The sequence below is a fragment of the Diabrotica virgifera genome, chromosome 3, assembly GCF_917563875.1.
Source record: "Diabrotica virgifera virgifera chromosome 3, PGI_DIABVI_V3a".
Classification (NCBI taxonomy): Eukaryota; Metazoa; Arthropoda; class Insecta; order Coleoptera; family Chrysomelidae; genus Diabrotica; species Diabrotica virgifera.
In genome coordinates, this window is record NC_065445.1 from 244408987 (window position 1) to 244431521 (window position 22535).

The following is a 22535-nucleotide window of genomic DNA, read 5'->3' on the forward strand; positions in this document are numbered from 1 at the left end:
ATTTTTTTTGTGTTTTGTGTATTTTACAAACCATCTACGTTTGGCTCATAATGCAAATAGTTCACGCTGTATGCTTGTCCCGTTAGGTAAATTATTCCGATTAATTTTTTTGCACAAACTTACTCAAAAACTGGTCCTTATAACAAATCCACAAGGTGCCAGGCAGTACCGCGGTCGGAAAATTGTTTAAACATTTTTTTAAACGAATTCAAAAAATCAATTTTTTCACTTCGGACAAATTTGTTTAGATTCTCTGGATCAAGCTGAGCAAAAAAGGTATCTTGTGATTTTTCTATAAAATTGACTGTTGTCGACTTACATGCAATTTCAAATTTGAAAAACGCGAAAATAGCCATTTTCAAGGCTTAATAACTCGATTAAAAATTATTATTGTGAAAGTCGTAAAGTGACCAACTCAAAGTTTAAAGCCCCCCCCCCCCCCGCAAAAGCTTAAAGAAATTTTTGTCATTATTTTATTACTATTATTTTTAATAATTAAAAATGAGCGCTAAGCATGTATTGAAGCGGCCGTCCGCGAGAAAGATGGTACAATATTCATTGGACGTTTTAAAAAAATATCGATTGGAAGTCAAAAATACGTTTTAAAAAAATAAAAAAGGAATTTTGAGGTTATACGTATTGTACACTCGACCTACACGGGTCTATAAAAAATAGATATGTTTTGTAGAAGCCTCATAAAAATTTTAAATTAATTGCAACCTTAAACAAAAAAAATAGAAAAATTGACGTTTTTGTGGGGACAGGGGGAGGGGGTGGTGGGCTAAAAATGCGTTTAGTCTTATTTTGTAATCACATATAACGTAAATAAATGAAAAAAAAAATTCAGGCTGTATCGATCTCAAAAAATATCATTAAGCCCGCAAAAACCCTTATATAACTTAAAAAAACATGGTTTTTGGGGGGTTACAAGGCGTTTTGCCCAATTTTTGATAATCCTAAAATACTCATTTATTTCAAATTATACATAATCTATTAACAAAAAACCTTGAGTTGATCTATTTTGCAGTCAATAAAATGGAGAAAATCCCTATAAACCCCCTAAAAAAACAGTTTTCCGGATTTTTCGAGATGGCGCACCTGACGGAAAAATCTGAAAAAAATCAGAGAGATAGCTTTTGATAAAATACACAAAATCCAAAAAAATTGGACCTGCAGCCCCCTACAAAAAAAAGTTATAGGTGTTAAAAAAGTTTAAAAAAAAAATTGAGGTTATGTACACTCGACCTAAGGGTCCATAAAAAATCAACTTGTTTTGTAAAAGCCTCAGCTACACGTGTGAATTTTTTGAAATTTTTAAATCAATTGCAACCCAACTAAAAAAAATTAAATCTAAAAATCTACGTTTTTGGCTGTGGGGGGAGGGGTAAGGGGGTGGCGAGCTAAAAATCCGCGTTATCTCATTTTTTAATAGCACAGAACGTAAAAAAATTAAAAAAATTGAATTCTGAGAGTAAGGGCATTTTGCCTATCTTAACGGGGGGGTACCCTTTCCCTATTAAGTTAATAACCAAAGATAATGGAATTTTTTAAGCGATAAAATCGTACTACATGACGTTTTTCAACATTTCCTCCATATCATTCACAATGGAATCAGTTGATTTTGAAAGTAAAAAGCATCAGTCACTGAAGAAATTCTACAATAAAACAATCTGCACATTATCTATTACAAGAGATTGAAGTACATAATGTCATTTTAGACACAACAAGCTAAACGTTATATTCTTAGTATAATATACAATACGTTTAGTTTTCGATAAGATATGGGCGACTGAAGAAAGAGCTAAAATCGGCAACATTGCTTAGTCCACTATCATTGTTTAATCGCCGAATGACGGCGGAGGACGGTGCTACAGGGTTCTAATCGGCGAGAATAATGTGCATTAGCGTGGGAAGTGAGGACCGTCTGGTACTCGACGGTGCGCAGTGTTGCCATTTATAGGCCGTATATATTTAATTTAAAACTAATCATGCTGTATTAAAAACATAAAATGTACTTACATTCCATTTACGAATTCTCCCATAATCTGTGGATTGCTGGTGAACGCAATGGTTGGGATGGTGGCGAAAGGTAACTGAAGACTCATGATGGCGTTTAGTATATCGTTCATGTTTGTCAAATCGTTAATATTACTGAAAAATGCCAAACAGAATGTTGGAATAATGGCTATGGTACGAGTAAACAGAACCCTCTTCCATCTAGCCCATTGTAGGTTTAAAAAGCCTTCCATGGCAAACTGACCGGCGTATGTACCTGTAGGAAAAGATACGTAGTTTAGTAAAAAAGATGTAGTGTGTAAACGGTGATCTATTACCATTATTACCGGTAATGTGTATTATTTTTAACTAATCAGTGTTGCCAACTTTTAAGCAAGCTTTTCCCTTAACTTACCTTAAAAATTCCCACTTTTATGAAAAAATTCCCTCCCGTTTACAAAATCAGTTTTATAACAGAAATAATAAGGATGTGTATATTTTCAAAACAATATTTATTCAAGAAAAATGACCGTACATAACAATGCATAAAGAGTATAATCGTCTAACCACTTAACATTAAATGTTGTTTCTTTTTGTTTGTTTATTGCATTTCTTTTTACTTGCTGATTACTTTCAGCTTCACTAGCACTAAGTAAATTACAATTATCATTATCACCCATGTTTATTAATTTTGACTTATACCCTGCTCAAAACTCCAATAATTAATAATTAACACTTAGGTACAAAGAAAGTACCAAATAAGACAACTTCGGTCGGTTTTCGACTATAATCTGTAGTACATACTGTGATTCACTCATAAGGAAACAGAAAATAGATTAGGTTAACTTTTTCTCTTATGTTAAAAATTCCAACAAAAAGGGATATTTGCTCCGGATGGCAACACTGTAATTAATAAATAGGTACTATTATCAGATCTTATAACGAATATTATGATTAATGAGTTGTTACATCAACTTAAATATTATAAATAATTAACCTGTCATTGTGGAGCTCTGTCCTGCAGCTAGGATTCCTACAGCCCATATATACATGGCTAGAACGCCGTACATACAACCCAAGAATATTCCACCGCGATATAGATCTGCGTCTACATACTCATCGTTTGCCTAAAAATTTAAAACAAATTAATATTAAAATTTATATTAATAACTTACAACTTAAAAAACTTAGCTCCTATCTAGGATCCATTAGGCTCCAATCAAAAGACATCACAAAATATTCGTTTTTTTTTCTCAAAAAAGGAGCAGACTTGCCCGAAAAATAGGTAGAGAAATTGGAGAAGGATTAAAGAACTTTATTTGAAGCAGACTTTCAGTGATACTCTTCAAACGATTAAAAATATTCACATCCATTCCAGCGTAATAGTAACCTTACTTTCTCGAATAGAAGGATTTGACTCAGCCTGGTCAAGGATTTGACTCATAGCCTAGTCAAGGCTATGAGTCTGTAGGACTGCTCAAAAAAGGAAAAATAACGTTCCAAAGAAATATCAGAGCAGATGAGGCAACTATGTACGTAGAGCTACATATAACATATTAGGTACATTAGTAGTTTTAAGTAATTTGTTTTTTTATTAAAGTATTCAAAAAAGGAAATTAGGAAATAATGTAGCAAATTCACTTTTCGTGTTTCGCTCTTTACACATTTAATGCACCCATTTATTAAGCCTCCTTTTTCTTCCATGATTTATGTTAATCCGCTGACGTGATTTTGCCGGAAAATGCGCGTTACGCCATTTAATTCCGGGCTGCAGCGGAGCGTTCCGTGCCAAGTGCGCGCCTACCTTAAGGTAGTTCAAGTACCTACAGATGTACAGATGACAATAATAATGATGAGTGTCCTATTGGTATTATTTTTGAGATGAGCATTTTTTTAATAGTCAGCGGTTCCTTTATTTAATATTTTTACTATTTCTTATAACTACCTATATTTTATTTTCATAACAAAGGACAATAATTCAAACAATTAGAAGTGCGCGTCATAGATTTAATGACATCATAATCCATAACACTTGACGGCAAACAAAGTCAACAAATTTCTGCTTAAGTTTTTTCGCTACGCCAAATTTAGCAGGAAAGCACTGTTGCCACATAAAAAAAGATATATTTATTTACCACAGCAGCTATCGGCTACACTGTTTCTCTTTGTTTTAAGAGTATGAAACAAATATCTGTACTATAAGCGTCAAACCCATGTTGTCCATAGAAGGTTATGTATGATTTGTGTTTATAGTTGTGAAGTTGGTTAAAATATACACTGTCTACACATTAAATTCTGTTATTGTCCTTTTCATGATCATTTTTCAGTGCGTAACAAATGATAGGAAAAAGGGTAAGTCCGTGATAATACACATTTATGACATTTATTCTAACATAACATTTTAGTTAAATCTGACAGTTGTCACATTTTATTTTCAATTTGGAATAAAAACAAATCAAATGTGTTTCTTGCATTTATAAAATGGTATTTTCTTTGATTTGTATAGTCTTATAAATTATACAGATTATATTTGTAATATTATTATCTAATTTAAAAAAATATTTTTTTATTATGGCGCCATCTATCGACAACTAGAATAACTAGAATAAATGTTATAAATGTCACCGACGAAATGTAATCACCGACGTGCCTTTTTTCTGTCACATACAATTTAATGCGTTAGAAAGAAATCGAAAAACTGTGACGCACTGAAAGATGATCCTGAGAAAAAGAATACTTGCGTTTCTCGATTTGATTTTGATTAAAATTATGGAACATTTTAATTGTATTATAACAATAATATATCTGTATTTCATCTTTCAAGGTTATGATTTGAAAATAATATTTTCACATTAATTTAATCTCCATGATACAAAGACAAGATCTATAGAAATATTAGTGTATGTATTATGTTCTTAAAAGTAATTCCAACATTATGACAGACGTCAGTTACAATTTCCAATCTCACCAATTGTAATCATGACGTGATATTAGGTTTGTTCCAACTCGATACAAAACCGTTCTTGAATCGTTACGCGCATGCGCAATAACGAATAATTATGCGCAGTAACACATTTTTCGTTACTGCGCGGTTCACGAACCGTTCAAGAACGGTTTTGTATCAAGTTGGAACAAATCTATTAACTCGTCACTAGTTCTAGCCAATGAAATGCTCGCCGTAATTGAAATGGCATGTCAAAAAGATCCCGACTATATTTTTTCAAATTTAAAATGTAGCCACAAGGAGAAAATTACGACGTGCAACCTTTATTGTTTGACTTTTCCTATAACTTGTATTTATCTTCTAAATAAAACTACGCGGAAAGATAGTGAAGTGATATTGCGGATTTACTGCTTTAATCACAAAATCCGCTGTCTGTCTCATAATTATAAACAAATACATGACTTTACATAAGATAAAAACTTACTGGAAATACAGTTGAATTGAGTGTCGGATGATTGGCACAAAGGTCACGCTGAAATAATAAAAAATAATCATTAGTAAATTATTCAATAAACAACTGCAAATTTTTGTTTAATTATCGTATTTATTTTCATAATAGTTTAGTAATCTAATTATTTCAAAAACATATACACATAATGATAAACAAAGAAAATATTTATCTGGTTTACAAATGGGTCTATAACGGAAGAGCACGCCAATAACCGGTAAAATAACGCAAAAGATGAAAAACATTAAGTTGTGAGATAAAAAGAGGAAACTAGTAGATATGGGAAATTTAGCGATAGAAACCTATAAATTTACATTATATTGATTGTTTCTCACCTTTAGATGTATCACACCACCATACGAGTTTGGCAACTACCATTGTGATGGTGACAGTTTTAGTTGACATACTCATCTGAAACGTTTGAAGGTGAGAAACAATGAATATATGTAAATTTATAGGTTTCTATCGCTAAATTTCCCACCTCTACTAGTTTCATTTCTTTTTATCCCACAACTTAATATGTTTTCCATCTTTTGCGTTATTTTGAGGTTATTAGCGGGCCGTCACTGTATACCGGGTTTTAGTCAAGTCAAGTATGCCAGGTTTAGACTTTTGCGATCTCCTTTGCAGTAAATGTGCTAATACAGAGATGTTTAGATGTAAACCAGGACATTTATGTCTGCTTCCTAGATTATAACAAGGCATTCGATACGGTGAAACATAATCCGTTAATAAAACTCTTGAGAACAAAGAACATCGACACACGGGATATAAGAATAATAAATAATCTGTATTATGAACAAGAAGCTGTCACAAGAATAAATAATTCAAACACCAATAAAATAAAAATCAAAAGAGGCGTTAGACAGGGTTGTGTCTTGTCGCCATCACTGTTTAATGCACACTCAGAAGAAATATTCAAAAAAGCATTAGAAGATGAAGTAGCAGGCATAAAAATAAATGGCCTACCCATATGTGAAATTAGATACGCCGATGACACAATACTAATAGCAGAAACTATTACAGATCTACAAAGAATTTTAGATAAGGTTGTTGCAACGAGTGAAGAATTTGGTCTGTCACTAAACATAAAGAAAACGAAATTCATGGTTATATCAAAGAAAAATATTAGAAACATCAATCTACACGTAAATAATAAGACGATAGAACGAGTTCAGAATTATAACTATTTAGGGACGAAAGAAATCCGAATTAGAATAGAAAAGGCTAGAAGTGCATTCACTAATATGAAACAAATATTATGTAGTAGAGACCTCAGCCTAAATCTTAGAAAGCGAGTACTAAAATGTTATGTATTTTCTGTTCTTTTGTATGGTGTGGAGACATGGACTCTCAATAAACAATGCCTCAATAGATTTTAAGCATTTGAGATGTGGACGTATCGAAGAATGCTGAGAATCTCCTGGACAGACAGAATAACCAATGAGGAAGTACTAAGGAGAATACAGAACAGCAGGGAGATACTGGATTCCATCAAAATAAGAAAACTTCAATACTTGGGTCATATAACACGTGGTGACAGATATGAACTCCTAAAATTAATTATGCAGGGAAAGATTCAAGGAAGGCGCAGCATAGGTAGGAGAAAAATGTCCTGGCTGAGAAATCTCAGAGAATGGTTTGGATGCAGCTCAACTGAACTCTTTCGGGCTGTAGTATCGAAAGTTAGAATAGCAATGATGATAGCCAACCTTCGTTGCGGAGATGGCACGTAAAGAAGAAGATCTCCTAATTTTAGGAATATAGTGTCGGTAGACATCCACGTAGCAGACGAAAGCCTACGCCCACTCTACCGCCCAGTCGAGCTCCTTTTCCTTTGTTTCAGCGTTCGGTACCAAGCCTGTCACGAAAGTACAAGTATCTTGGAACAAACGATTACTTTCAGAATTTTGGTTTTATCTGTTTTGGGCCAACGCGTTAAGTTTAGCTGTGGCTAGATCCTCACCTAGGAGTAGGTATCATTGTGCAATAAGATTAGGAAACACGGAAAACTACTTTCCCCCTATCCTTTGTGATATTTATTCGACTTTAAGGAGTATACGCGAGCGCTCAGTTTTCAGCATAATCTATGGTGTATGGTGTTGATGATACTAAAATTTTAGTTTTGATATATGGTATGATTATGTTTTGTTTAATGAGCGTTCTCAGGGTATGGTAGGTGAGTTATGAATTTTTTTTGTGCTTTTCTATTTTTTTTATTGTATTTTTTTATGTGTAGTAAGTGTATGTGTGGTGTATAGTGTGAATGTTTGGTTAATGGAATTGTTGATAGCGGTAGTATTGTGTATCCAAAGAGTTGGTTGGTCATGCTAATGATATATGTATTGGGCTGTGTCACTCCTTTTTTCAGGAAAGACTTCATGGTAAAGTAACTTCAATTTAGATTTCATTTCAGGTAAGATCGTATTGTAGTATTTGTTAATGTTTAGTGGTCGTGAATGTTGTATGTTTGCTGGTGTGACCCTTCTGTGTTGGCATTTTGGTGAAAATTCCGGGTGTTTCCACCACAGTTCCGGTATTTGGGCACATTTGTCGAGGGACATGCATGTAATTTATACTGTAGTCCGCAGAAAGGACAGATGATGGCTGTGTGGGTGCACTTTGTGCTTAGATGTCCGCTTTTGTAGCATTTGGAACAATATTTCAGAGAGCTGGGAACGGAATTGCTCGTCCTTGGAACTTCGCAATTCAATCGTTCTCCGTCTATTCTGATACCATTCGAGAGGACATCAGCGAACATAGTTTCAGAGTTTATGAAAACTTTCACGAAAGAGGTAGGTTTGTTATGGGATCAGGCAATTATTAGAACAACTTTGTTGAAGGAAAATTGAATTGAGGTTAGTATATCCTCGATATATTTTTGCAGGTTTTTGTCGACTTCGGCAATGGTGGTTCGACAGAAGCCCTCAGACAGCGTTAAGGATGCTCGGATCGACAGAGTTGAAGTTTATTATCTTCCTGCTTTATTGATAGGCTCATGGTTGTTTTACTTCGGTCTAAATTGATGTCGGATCACCTTTTCCTCGGGTATCCTATTTCCCTTCTTCAGATTTTATTATAAAAACCTTTATATAGGTTGAAGATCACATTGACAAGATAATGTATCAAAATAATTTAAAATAATAAACTACTTACCACTTGCTGATTCGTTGTTTTGAACAATCCATGAGCAAAAACGGCTACGACGAATACATTGATAACGAAACTAACAAGCAATGCTATACATGTTTCTATTAAGTAATATTTATTAGCGTCTCTAATTTTCTCCGATTTTGTTCGATCGATGGCTCGCGACTTAACAAGTGCTGAATGAAGGTAGAGGTTGTGGGGCATTATAACAGCACCTGAAAATTAAATATTAATTTTGAGGATAAGCCGATATATAACAGAAAATATATAGTATAGAAGCTAGTTTGTAAATGATGAAAACTGTAATGTGAGTCCATAATACTGCTACGCCGCGCCGATGGCCAGACACTCATCATCATCATCATCATCACACAACCAAACTTGTCCACTGTCGGACATAGGCCTCCTCAAGATGTCTCCACCCTTCTCTGACCTGCGCAGCTGCAATTCAGTTTGTCGTTATTCTTTTAATGTCGTCTGTACATCTGGTAGGTGGTCTTCCACGACTTCGCTTGTCTGCCCTTGGCCGCCACTCTAAAATCTTCTTTGTCCATCTGTTGTCTCTCTATCTTGCAACGTGTCCTGACCATTTCCACTTCAACTTCGCTGATGCGGACGAAGCATAATGCGTTTTACGATGTATTCAACTCCAGAACTTCGCTGTATCTCATCAATTCGTATTCGGTTTCTCAAAGTTAGGCCAAGCATGGCTCTTTCTATTTTTTGTTGTGCTACTTGTAATTTTCTTATTGATGCTTTAGTCAATGTCAGTGTTTCAGATCCATAAGTGAGCATCGGAAGTACGGACTGGTTAAATACTTTTCTTTTTAGCTTTATTGGGATATTTTCCTTGAACACGTCTCTTAGTTTGCTTTACGCTACCCATCCTAAAGCTATTCTTCTAGATAATTCGCATGTTTGGTTGTCTCTACCCATTTGTATTTCGTGACCTAAATAGATGTACTTGTCAACTGTTTCGATATGGCAGTTTTCTAGTTTCAATGGTCCGTAGGAACTAAATTGGTCATCATTTTAGTTTCCCCAAAGTTTATTTCCAACCCTACTTTTTGGGAAACTCGTTGTAGTTCTTGCAGCATTTCGTGGGCTTCCTTTAAGTCGTCGGTTATTAGAATTATGTCATCTGCAAATGGTAAGTGGTCCAGCCTTTCACCAATGACATTCAAACCTCTGTTTCCCATTCTAACATCTGGAATGTATGCTGCATTGAATAGTTTTGATGACATGTTGTATCTTTGTCTCACTCCCCTTTTAGTTTTATTTTTTGAGTTTGAGTCTGGACGTCTATTGCTGTTGTGGCATTTGCATAATGTAAGTTGAATAATGTTGGTATATCGGTAGTCGATTGTACAATCTCTCAAAGCTCTTAAGATGGTTACCATTTCGATAGTGTCAAAGGCTTTTTATAGTCAACAAATACTAGAACCAGCGGCCGGTTGTACTCTATAGTTTTTTTTATTAGTGCCTTTGGACAAGTTAGATGGTCATTTGTACCATAACCAAGGCGGAAACCTGCCTGTTCTCTTGGTTGGCATGTTTCTAGTTTGTTCTCAATTCTGGCAGTGATTATTCGAGCAAATAATTTATATAGATGGTTTAGAAGACTGATTGCCCTATAGTTTTCGAGGTCTGTTTGATCCTCTTTCTTATGTACGAGGAGCGTTATAGAATTATTCCATTCAGCTGGTATGGCTTGGTTTTCTAAGCATACCTTGAAGAACTGTTTGATTGCACAGATACTCGGTCGCCAATAAACCAGTCCATTATGCGAGGCCAAGATGGAGGCGTCAAATCGTTTGCGGAATATTCTACTGGATTCGAAAAAAAATGACTGGTTTCACGGCATTCGATGGGGTTCTCGAAATATGACCGTGGCGGATATAAACGAGAACGGGGTTAAAAATGTAAAATATAAATTATAATAATTGTATATTTATATAAATATGATTTGTCTGGAATATAAAATCAAGGAAGACGCGGAAGGAGAAGAAACGAAGATAATCCTAGCGGGTTAAAATTCTTGTTGTGAACCTAAAGTTTTGACAAAGGTTAAAATACGTTGGATCACCCAATAGATTGCATGCCTTAAGCAATTTGCGCTATAATAAATATGTATTTTATTTCGATTAACTCAGCCACCATCAATTAGTTCATATCTATCCTTTAAACGTTATTAGCGCATGTCGTGCAGATTATCAGAACTTTTGTGTGGAAATATCTAATTATTTACATTAATTGTTAAACACTTCTTTCTTTATCTATTTAATTTAATAATAAGCTGTTCTTTAGAAGTTTCGGACACTTTGAAGTAGCTGTACAAATAAAATATTAGCCAAAAAGCCTTATTAGATATTTTTAAATCAAATTTAGTCCAGGTTGTGAGGCCGATTCCATATGAAAAATTTTCTGATTAGGTTTCTTTATGGATTCCTGTCCAAAAATATCCCCTTTAAACAAATCTTTTTTTCTTCTTTAAACAAATTTTTAAACAAATGCCAAAAACACATTTTTTTGTTACGTTAAATATTTGTTAAAGTTTTTTGGGTTATTCTAAACAAAACTGTCTTATATCAGTTTTATCAAAAGTTGATAGTTTTAGAGTTACAAGCGATTTAAAGTCTCAAAATACAAAAATACGCATATTTGATGCTTGAAAACTCATATGTAAATGATTTTATTTTTGAGATTTTGAGAATTTCAAGATTTTGAAGAGAAATCGGAGCTTATTTTAATTCATATCGTTGGTTTTTAATTGTAAATTATGCGCGCCCACTTGATTTTAAAGCCGCGGCTTTTATTTTATTTTATATTTTTTATATATTTCTGATTTTATTTTCCATCACAATGGAAAAACATTTTTGCGCCACGTAATATTCATATCAGCTTTTATTTTATTTTATATTTTTTATATATTTCTGATTTTATTTTCCATCACAATGAAAAAACATTTTTGCGCCACGTAATATTCATATCAGCTCTTGTAGCTGGAATATTGCATGCACCACTAATTTTTACCGCGTTTAGGGTTTTTTATTCTAGTATCAGGAGTTTTTCAAAGTTTTTTATAAATTATTACGTTAAGCTTTATAAATCATTCAACCATCATTGCCGAAATGATCTAGTGGTTACGAGGCTAACTTGTGATCGGGCAATCCGATTTCATATCCCAGCAATCTCAATACTTTTGAATAGGTGTAATTTTTTGTGGCCATCTAATGTACGCTAGATTTTTTCTCTATTCGGAATAGATTGAAAAATGAGTATTGGAATGGCTGCGACATGAACTTCGATTTCTCGATCATAAGTTTAGCGTCGTAACTACTAGACCATTTTGGCGATAATAGTTTATAGTCGAGGAAATGAAGCTGAAAAAATGGCAAAACCTCGCAATTTTTTCGTCCAGCATCGATTTGTACAAAAATTTGGGATTAGGCTTCTTATTACACCCTCTAGTTAATTTTCTATATTGAGCCGTTGTACGCTTTTGGTTTGTTAAGGGTGAAAACTACCCCTAATTGTAAAAAATTATAAAATAACATTTTAAACTTTAATATTGTCCACATTTGGTTCCTAATAGTTACATAATGATTACTTTATGCTTTAAGATATACTATTATAATATTTCAACCCTTAAAACCACCCTTGTAGGAGCTATATATAAAAATTACTTATCCTAAAAGAATAATTTCGGCTTGCATCGATTTACATAAAAATTTGGGATTAGGATCATCTCACCCTGTACTTCATATTCTATATCATGCTTAAGGACGTTGATTATTTTTAGGGGTGTGAACTACCTGACTACCTGACCTTATTGTCAAAAATTATAAAAAACATTGTAAACTTTAATATGGGTAAAATTTGGTTTTGATTGGTTAAAATAATGATTGTTTTATACTTTAGGATATAATATCATAATATTTCAACCCTTAAAAACCACTCATAACATTACAGTTTTTATAAGTAGATATTTTAATAGATCTATACAGAAAAAAGAAGTAGAATTAAAGAATTACAAAAACATTTATTTACACAAAAATACGAATTTACAAATATGTACAAATACAAATAGTTTTTTAATCATCTTCCAGTATACAAACCGGTTCTGTGGTATTATACATACATTGAAAATTATCCATAAGAGGACTAGCCGAATTTTTCGAAAAAAAAAAAAATTCGTTTTATAAACATAGCTCCTTCATTTTTGGCGATAAAAAGTTTTTTCAAAAATGACTTTGAAGGATTTTTAAAGAGTTATAAGACTGTGTAAACAAAATTCCGTAAGGTCCCTTAGTTTTTAATTAATGTGGGTTTAAAGGGCTCGAATAAGGGGGTGTTTGCTCGTAAATAGAGGTTTTAAACAGCTATATCTCGCTAACTGTTCACTGTAGTAAAAATCTATGTACAAGGGAATTTTACTTATTAAAAAAGCTACAATTTAGTAGTCCATAATTTTTTTCGTATCTCCAGTATTTTCGGAGATATTTTGAAGTAAAAGGTGAAAAATGAGAAACTCCAAAAAATTAATTTTTCTTTAAACCCCAATTTTTCTAAAATTAGGCCTTTCAAATAGGTCAAACTCCTTGGGTGTACTGACAATATAAATATAAAAGGAATTATAGAAAGGTGAAGACCAATTTTTAATTAGGAGGGTAGTTAGGGAGTTGTTTTCACTGATTTTTTTTCATAGAGAAAAGCAGGCACCGACCTTTTAAGTTGCTTAATATTCATGCTAGAAGCTTTACATTATTATTTTTTGGATGTTATAACTGTATACTTGAAAAAAAATTATTTAAGTTTTCCTCGAAAAATGCAAAGTTTTTGCGTTATTTGGCTTTAAATATTTCAAATTATGCATTTGACGAAAAGACCTAACTTTTAACATCCCGTATCTCGGTTTGTGTTGGTCTTAAATATATTACAGAAAAATAATTTGGTTTGTGTTACTAAAAAAAACAATTTTTAGATCTACAGTTTTTTTTATTAAATGCATATTTTTCGAGGTATTTTCAAAAAACCCTCTAAAAAAGTCGATTTTTTCATCGAAAAACTGTTACTTTCAAGCGCGAATAACTCGAAAAATATTAGTTTTACGAAGAAAATGTAAAAAACATTTTTTTCTTAGAATTACTTTTTACATCGATTTATATGGTTATAATATAATAAAAAATTCCCGACCTCGAAATGGGGTGGCAACCACCCCCAAAGCTTGAGCGACATGATTACAGCGGCATGATATAGAAAATGATCCTTGGACTATTCCCTACCTTCTGTGAAAATTTCAAGTAAATCCATACTGGACGAAAAAATTGCGAGCCAAAATGCTTCATTTCCTCGACTATTACTGTTTAGTGGATTATAATTTTGGAGCTCGATACCTTCTAAACAGTTTAACCGATTTTGATCACTAAACACGCGTTTGAAAGCTACTGACAAGTAGTTTTTGATGCATCCAAGGTTACATATGATATCTGAAGATATTACAAAATTTAATAATCTTGAAAAACTGTTTTTCCCACAAGAAATGGATTTGATCACACTTATGAGGGCTATAACTTGAAAATTGTAATTTTTCCAGATATGAGGTATACACAGTTAGACGCGTCTGAAATCCTCCTACAAACGCTTAGTTATTGGCGCAATTCGTATGTGGAAATTTTGAGTAATTGTCGAAAAACCAAAATTGTCAAAGTTCAATTTTTCAGTTTTTTTGGCTATAGGTACTGGGTCGTGTATACGTCCGATCCTGACAACCTAGGCACCGTTTGAAAGCGATACCGATTTGGTGCATTTGTGGTTTGCTATCTCTCTTTGAATCAATCAGAGATAAATTTACCCAAAAAATATGCCCTGTTGTACCTAACAAATCCTATACCTAGCTTATAGGTTGTCAAATTTTACAAACTACACCGATTTTGAATCAGCCTCGACCCCCTCTTTAAACAGAAAAAAAAAATCAGAACGGTGTAACTTTTTCACACACATACCCACAAACATTTTCTCATTTTTAAAGAGAAATTGAGAAAAATTTCTGAGCTCGGTAACTTTTGAATGGTATAACGTATAACCCGTATAACCGATTTTCAAAATTAGAAACGCGTGGGAAAGGTAGCAACCAATACTATCAGAAGCCGCAGAGGTCGTACTTAAATTTTTGGGGATGATCCTGAAAATCACATCCCAAATAGGGAGGGCCGTAAAATCCATGCCCTTGGACCAAAATTGATGGTTGACATATGGAATTGGCGGGTCTTTTCCTAAACTTTAAGATAGGATATGGATGGCCCATTTTTCAATTTAGTCAGGTTGACAGACTCAAAAACTTCGCGTATATAGTGTCGGGTGTGGGGGGGGGGGGGAGGATGTGCGCCACTAGTGAGAACTGCCGTTCTCTGGGATACATATATGCATATATAAAACCTAGCTACATATTACATGTATGTTTACACCGGTATTTTAGGCGTGAACGCCCTTCCGGTAGGGATCTGTGGGGGTGTATCACCGAGCCGCAAACCCTTATGCCTTGCCGTACTGCTCCCTCATATTCCGATCAGATGCCCGTATATTCCAGTCTAAGCGCCAGATTCATATTTAGAATTTTATACTGACGCGTTAGCCTTTTTGTTTTTCCGATGGCCTGGCTGGGCTTGAACTCACATACCTCACGTCGAAGTGAAGTGCGGGTCAGCCGCTAGTCGCACTGAGCTATCCGATCGACATATTATATACATACGTATAAAAGGCAAACAAATAAATAGACAATATTGTCTTTTCGCGTATTTTATGAATGTAAATAATGCTTACCTATAATTCCAACACCTTGTAACAATGCCCTACTATCACAGTCTTTACACCAGGGTACAAACATACCCTCTAAAACACCCACGGCGTTGGGTTTTGAGGTTGCGTATTCGAATCCAAAGGTAACTCCCATTATTGTTATTAAAAGGCCAAAGAACGATTCCAACTTTCTCAGGCCGTACTTATCGAGGAACAAAAATGTAAATGTATCTATTATTGTAATGAGAACTCCTCCCCAAATTGGTATTCTGAAACAAAAAAAAATATGATAAGTAAACGATGGGAATGTCAAGATTGGAATACAGATATTAACATATAGGCTAGGGTAATAAGGCAAAAATATACCCTGTTCGTGACACTTCAACAGCCAGGGACTGAAGCGTTTTTTCGACAGGTAATACCTATAAGAACACATTATAATCAAATTAGGTGTCAAAAACGCCTTTTTTCATTTTTTTTTCAAATCAATGGAAAACAATGAAATTTGTGTTTTTTTAGTACAAACAACTTCGAGAGCATGGAAACAACTTTAAAATGGCGTATTCCAAAGTTTGATATACGATATACTCATTTATTGTTAATATAATTGCGAAAAAACGTCGAAATTGCAAAAAAATTAATTTCGCAATAACTATTGTAAAAATTAGTGTAGAGTTTTGAAATTTTTGTCAAATGAGGGTTCTTTGGTGCTTAATATGTGACAAAAATTTCAAAGCGATTTATTCAATTGTTTAAATTTTATTCAAATTGTTTATTCCAGTGAGCCTTTTTGTTGCAATAACATAAGTCAGAAAAAAATTATGTTAGAACCGTTCTACAAGTGTCAAATGAAATAGCATGAGCTAGATTTTTAAATTGGTTTAAAAAAAGTGAATAAAAAATGCATTTATTAGTAATAAATAATTATACAAAAGTATCGTCAATTTTTCCTCATTTAGCCTCTCTGATGAGGTCTATGGAGACTGAAACGTACGTTAGGGGATGATTGATCATCTCTTAACCGGAGTGAAACAGAAGCTGTCTTTCAATTGCTCAGTACAATAAAATTCATTCTGTTTTAGCATCAAAATTCTGAAAAGAACCGTTCACACAACCCTTTCTCCTCGGATGATTCTGGCAGCGGCTCCCCCAGAGACCAGACCACCAACAATCCAGATTATCACCAGTGGTCCATTGAACGTACATCAAAGGCCACATCCAGATACGAATAACACGTTCTGAAGAAGTGTTAATTCACCTAAAACGGACAAACCAGGATCATAGTCCTACAGATCAACATAGCAACGAGGAACCCACATTGGAGAGAATTTCTCAGTTTTCTTAGATTGTGAGTAGTACACGGAACCAATTTTCGTTGGATTTTTTTCCTAGACGAGTAAACGGAATGTGACTGCATAATGTAGAGTCCCTCCCTTTCGTCTCCTTGCCTTATAAATTGTAAATGGCAGCTATAAAGGATATTTAAATCCAGTAGAACGGCCAGATGCCTAAACGACACAATTTGGAAAAACAAACACCTAAGATTGGAAACAAAGGCCCGAATATATAAGTCAGTTATTAGGCCAGTTATGACTTACACGGCCGAAACAAGACCAGATACAAGCAAAACACGAAGACATCTGGAAACCAACGAAATGAAGATTTTAAGAAGGATTGCTGGAAAAGGACTACAGGATAGGGTAAGAAGTGAGGAAATCAGACGCATATGTGGAGTAGACAATATAAATACCTGGGTAAAGAACAGAAAAGAAGAGTGGAATGAGCACAAAAGCAGGATGTCTGAATCAAGGATAGTAAGAATAGCCAGGGACAAGTCACCGTTAGGCAGGAGAAGTATAGGACGCCCAAGGAAAAGATGGAATGACAACTTAGAGGCAGAATGAAAGGCACCGTTGAAGAAAAACAGGCAGTACTGCCTATATAAAAGAAGAAGAAGAAGATATAAAGGATGTAACCAGAAATTGATTCCACGAAAGGTTTCAGATTTACGGATCTGGGACTTCTCATTTCTTTAAAATAATTATGTCATTAAATTTTGACATAATATTCATTGATAATGGTTAAAGGACCCCGCAACACTCCTTATGGTAAAGTGTCAAATTTAACGAAACTTTGGTCAATGATAATTCTCAGTCAATAAATTGAAAAATCCATGGCACCTAGGTCTGAAAAACTATTATTCTCGAGCTACAGCCTTCTGAAGTTCTTAAATTCAGGTAGTCGGTACCTATAACGGACCAACTAGATCCAGACATAGAAATAAAACGTAGAATAGCAATGACTAAAACCACTTTTACGAAAATGAAGTCATTTCTTTGCAATAATCATCTCAGTTTAGAACTAAGACAAAGAATGGTCAAGTGCTATGTTTGGTCTGTACTTTTGTATAGTGCAGAAGTGTGGACGCTAAAAGTATCGATTATGAACAGAATTGAAGCATTGGAAATGTGGATTCATAGACGGATGCTGAAGATACCCTGGACAGCACGAAAAACTAATGAAGAAGTACATACTAAGGAAGGTCAACAAAGATAGAGAACTGCTAAAGACTGTTAAACATCGAAAAATGTCTTATCTGGGACATATAGTGAGGGGAAGTCGATATAAAATATTACAACTGATCCTTAAAGGCAAAACAGAGGGCCGTAGAGGTGTAGGAAGAAAACAAGTTGCTTGGTTAAAAAACATTCGTGAATGGACTCAGATATCAAATGCAGGACAACTATTCCATATTACAGAAGATCGAGAAGCCTTCGCAATGGTGATCGCCAACGTCGGATAATTCTGATATGGCACGTGAAGAAGAAGACTCGGTTTACGTTAAGTGCACTAATTCACGGTCAAGTGAATGAAAATATCTATCATTTAAAGAAGAGACTCATTTTCTCCATGCATATTTGCGTGTTGCATATGAATTCGTGGTTAAAAATAGATGCATCGTATTTTAGTGTTCAGAAAACCTCCGAAAAGTCCTCAGAAAACTGAAGAAATGCGATAGAAAATGTGCTGCTAGAATGACATAACAATTATCATATTTTCATGAATGCTTCACACTTATCCAATCCCAGCATAGCTGCAGTTCCGCCTTATCTTTAGAAAACTACACTGAACAGCGCAGCGGCGGATTTAGGGGGAAATAGAGTAATTCCACCGTAACACGGTCCAGAATTAAAGAAAAAATTGTTGAAACAACAAAAATATATTAGCTGACATGAAACTTACTATAGACAGATAAATTCAACACAATAATAATAATAATAATTTATTCAACAATAATAGGTACAATCTTTTTAGATATTTACAGCTAAAGTGAATAAATTAACCCGAAGGTCTCCGAGAGGTGTGGATACACCTGTTTCGGTAAATATGATATAAAATAATAAATAATAACATATTAACGTAAATAACATAAATAACATAAATAGCAACATAATACAATATAATATAATACAATAAATAGATAGGTACGTTTTTTTAATTGTAAATACACAGTTATGTTTTAGTAAATATGATACGTAGAATAAATAATATAATGAAAACAATAAAATAAATACTTAGTTTAACAATAAAGCACGAATAATTAATTTTTTTTAAACAATTATGTATGGCTCAATTAGTTAGTAATATTGTTGAAGAATGGTGTATATACGCATGTTTTATTAAATATGATAAAAATAATAAGCAAAATAAATCAGTTTAAAACAATATAAAATTTGAAATATAGGTATAAAAATTGGTAGTGACTCTAGAGTTTCATTTATTTTTTTTTTGTTTTTTAATGTATGTAAATTTAAGCAACTATAATGATGTCACAAAAATTTCTTGTTTGTTCCATCAGAAATGATTTTAATTTTTTTTAAATAGAAGAACATTCTTAGTATTTTTGATATCATTGGGGATATGATTATATATTTTTGGGGCTAGAAATAGAAAACTTCTTTGACAGAAGGACTTTGTCATTTTCGGAATCATATAAAGGTGTTTGCCTCTTGTATCATGCTCATGTGATGGTAAATTGTTGTCTGTTTTCATGGTGTGATATTTTAAAGACACACAAAGAAAGTATAACTGTTTCAAGTCAAATATATTACTATCCTTATATAATCTATCTGTAGAGTAAGGAATAGATGATAGTCAGTTTGGGTTCAGAAACGGACTAGGAACCAGAGAGCCGTTATTTGCTTTTAATGTGTTAGCTCAAAGATGCATGGACATGAATGTGGATGTGCATGTTTGTTACGTTGATTTTGAGAAGGCTTTTGACAAAGTAAGACATGAAAAATTAGTCCAAATTCTAAAGACAAAAAACATAGACAAAAGGGACTTACGAATAATAACAAACCTTTACTGGAATCAAAGAGCACAAATTGTAATAGATAACGAACCCAGTCCAGAAATTGAAATCAGGAGAGGAGTTCGGCAGGGATGTATTATGTCTCCATTACTCTTTAATGCATATAGTGAAGCCATTTTTGAAGAAGCATTGCTATCTCAAAGTGAAGGAATAATAATTAACGGAAGATCTATTAACAACATAAGATATGCAGATGACACCGTGATTATAGCAAGCTCTGCTGAACAACTCCAACTACTACTGAACAAAACAAACAATTTCTGTAAGGAATATGGACTAAAAATGAATATAAAAAAGACCAAATACATGATAATAACTAAGAAAACAAACATACAAACAAGCATATATTTGGGAAATGTACCGATAGAAAGGGTTGATAAATACAAATACCTAGGAACCTGGATTTCAGAGAAAAATGATCAAACAACAGAAATAAGGACCAGGATAGAAATAGCAAGAAATGCGTTTGTAAAAATGAAAACAGTTCTCTGCAACAAAGACCTTAGCTTAGAACTGAGAGCAAGAGCTTTGAGATGCTACGTGTTCTCGATACTACAATATGGACTTGAAAGCTGGACATTAAAGCAAGAACACATAAATAAGCTACAGTCATTTGAAATGTGGTGTTACAGAAGAATGCTTAGAATAGCATGGACACAGAGGAAAACGAACACGGAAGTACTGCGAGAAATGGGTAAAGAATGCGAAATAATAAACACAATAAAAATAAGAAAGTTACAATATCTGGGACACGTAATGAGGGGACCGCGATATGAAATGCTAAGACTGATAATACAGGGAAAGATAAGAGGCGGAAGGAGTATAGGAAGAAGGAGAGTGTCATGGTTAAAGAATTTAAGGGACTGGTTTAGATGCAGTTCTATAGAACTCTTTAGAGCAGCGGTGGATAGAGTAAAGATAGTGATGATGATATCCAACCTCCGATTAGGAGACGGCACTTGAAGAAGAAGAGTAGGTGTATGGTTTAGACATAATAATTTTCAGAAATCTTCTTAATTAACTCGACATTTAGGAAAATTAAGGAAACTTATTGCACTTTTTATTATCTATGTCTTGTAGTTTGGGTTTTATCTATTTTATGCATTTAGGGATTGGTGTTTTATTGGAAGTCGCCCCCTCTCCTAATGCAAATGTTCCGCCACTGCTACTGAAGCGCCTTCAGAAAATTGAGGAATAACCACAATAAGTGCTGCTAGAGCAGAACAAGACATCTCACGTTTTCACGCATGTAGAATAGAGTGCCTCTAAAAATCATTAGATATGCCGAAGAAGCAGTAGTTTTTGTAAATATCTTGGATAATTTGCAAAGAATAATCTCCAGCATATCAAATATGAGTAGATTAAATGGACTTGATCTCAATACGAAAAGAAAAAACAAAGTACATACATTGTAGTAGGTAAACGCGAAATATTAATTAATTACAATCATCTATGGAAAAATTGGGTTTATGTCATCTTCGATTATCTGTACGTTAAGATTTTGCTGATTTTGGTTAGATGCATCATATTTTATGTCGTGTTAACTAAGACCTATCAAGATATTTCAGTAGCAATGGAGGAACATTTGCCTTGGGGGAGGGAGGCGACTTCCAATAAAACACCAACCCCAAAATATATAAAACAGATAAATCCAAACTACATAAAAGACATAGGTAATAATATGTGCAATAAGTTCCCTTTATTTTCCTAACTGTCTAGTTAATTGGGTTGAATTTGTCTCTCTGTAGTAAGTTGCATGTAAGCTAACATATTTCAACGTGTAATACACACGTTGAACAACAATTTTTACTTTAATTCTGGACCGTGTTACTAGGGGAATTCCCCTATCCCTTAAATCCGCCACTGTTCATCAGTAGTTTTCTAAAGATAAGGTGTAACTACAGCTATGTTGGTATTGGATAAGTGTGAAGCATTCATGAAAATATGATAATTGTTATGTCACTCTAGCAGCACATTTTCTATCGCACTTCTTCAGTTTTCTGAAGAATACAATATTATTCATCTATTTTTGACCACGAATTCATATGCAACACGCAAATATGCATGAAGAAAATGAGTCTGTCTTCTTTCAGTAATATATATTTTCATTCTCTAGACCGTGAATTAGTGCACTTAACGTAAACTGATTACCTGAATTTAAAAACTTCAGAAGACTGTAGCTCAAGAATAATAGTTTTTCAGACCTATTTGCCATGGACTTTTTTTATCTACTCACTGAGGACTATCATTGACCAAAGTTTCGTTAAATTTGACTGGGACCACTTTTCCATATGGAGTGTATCGGGGTCCTTTCCATACACTATGATAAAGTTAGTTTTGACCTTGTAATAATTTAAAAATTTAATCAGTGAAGGCATGCTGATTGTTCAATCACAAATTAATCCCTTAATTTGTAATCTCACTTTAATCTTAACTTCACCATATATCCATTATGTAATAGATAGTTCCTAATCTTCAAATTTTTATAATTTTTTTGCAATTCCCTACCTTCCTTCTCTGTCTTGGACTAGTTATTCGGCTTCTTGTAATCCTCGGTTAATCAGTATTTTTGACTCCCTTAGGAAGCAATTTTGGATTTTTACGTCAAATCTAAACTTTCTTCAAAAATGTCGTTTTCTTTTTTGAAGGGAGTTTATAGACACCCTGTATAGGCGTAGTAAATAACCCAAGTTTAGAGAATCACAATAACAAGGTATAAAATTTAGCAAACAAATAATCCTAAAATTAGCTATGTTAATCTTCTA

At 33.8% G+C, this 22535-nt stretch overlaps 1 protein-coding gene across 5 annotated transcripts in view; it reads right to left on the reverse strand.

The window, feature by feature from the left end:
- The window catches only part of LOC114336735 (protein Malvolio), a 99164-nt gene that overhangs the window by 24213 nt on the left and 52416 nt on the right, over window positions 1-22535 (reverse strand). For all 5 annotated transcript variants that reach the window (XM_028287101.2, XM_028287098.1, XM_028287097.2 and 2 more), the window contains exons 4-8: window positions 15420-15664; window positions 8604-8812; window positions 5424-5471; window positions 2993-3122; window positions 2020-2272 (exon numbers count right to left, since the gene is read on the reverse strand). In XM_028287101.2, coding sequence (XP_028142902.1) covers window positions 2020-2272; window positions 2993-3122; window positions 5424-5471; window positions 8604-8812; window positions 15420-15664 — 885 coding nt within the window. The remainder of the gene's footprint in view (window positions 1-2019; window positions 2273-2992; window positions 3123-5423; window positions 5472-8603; window positions 8813-15419; window positions 15665-22535) is intronic.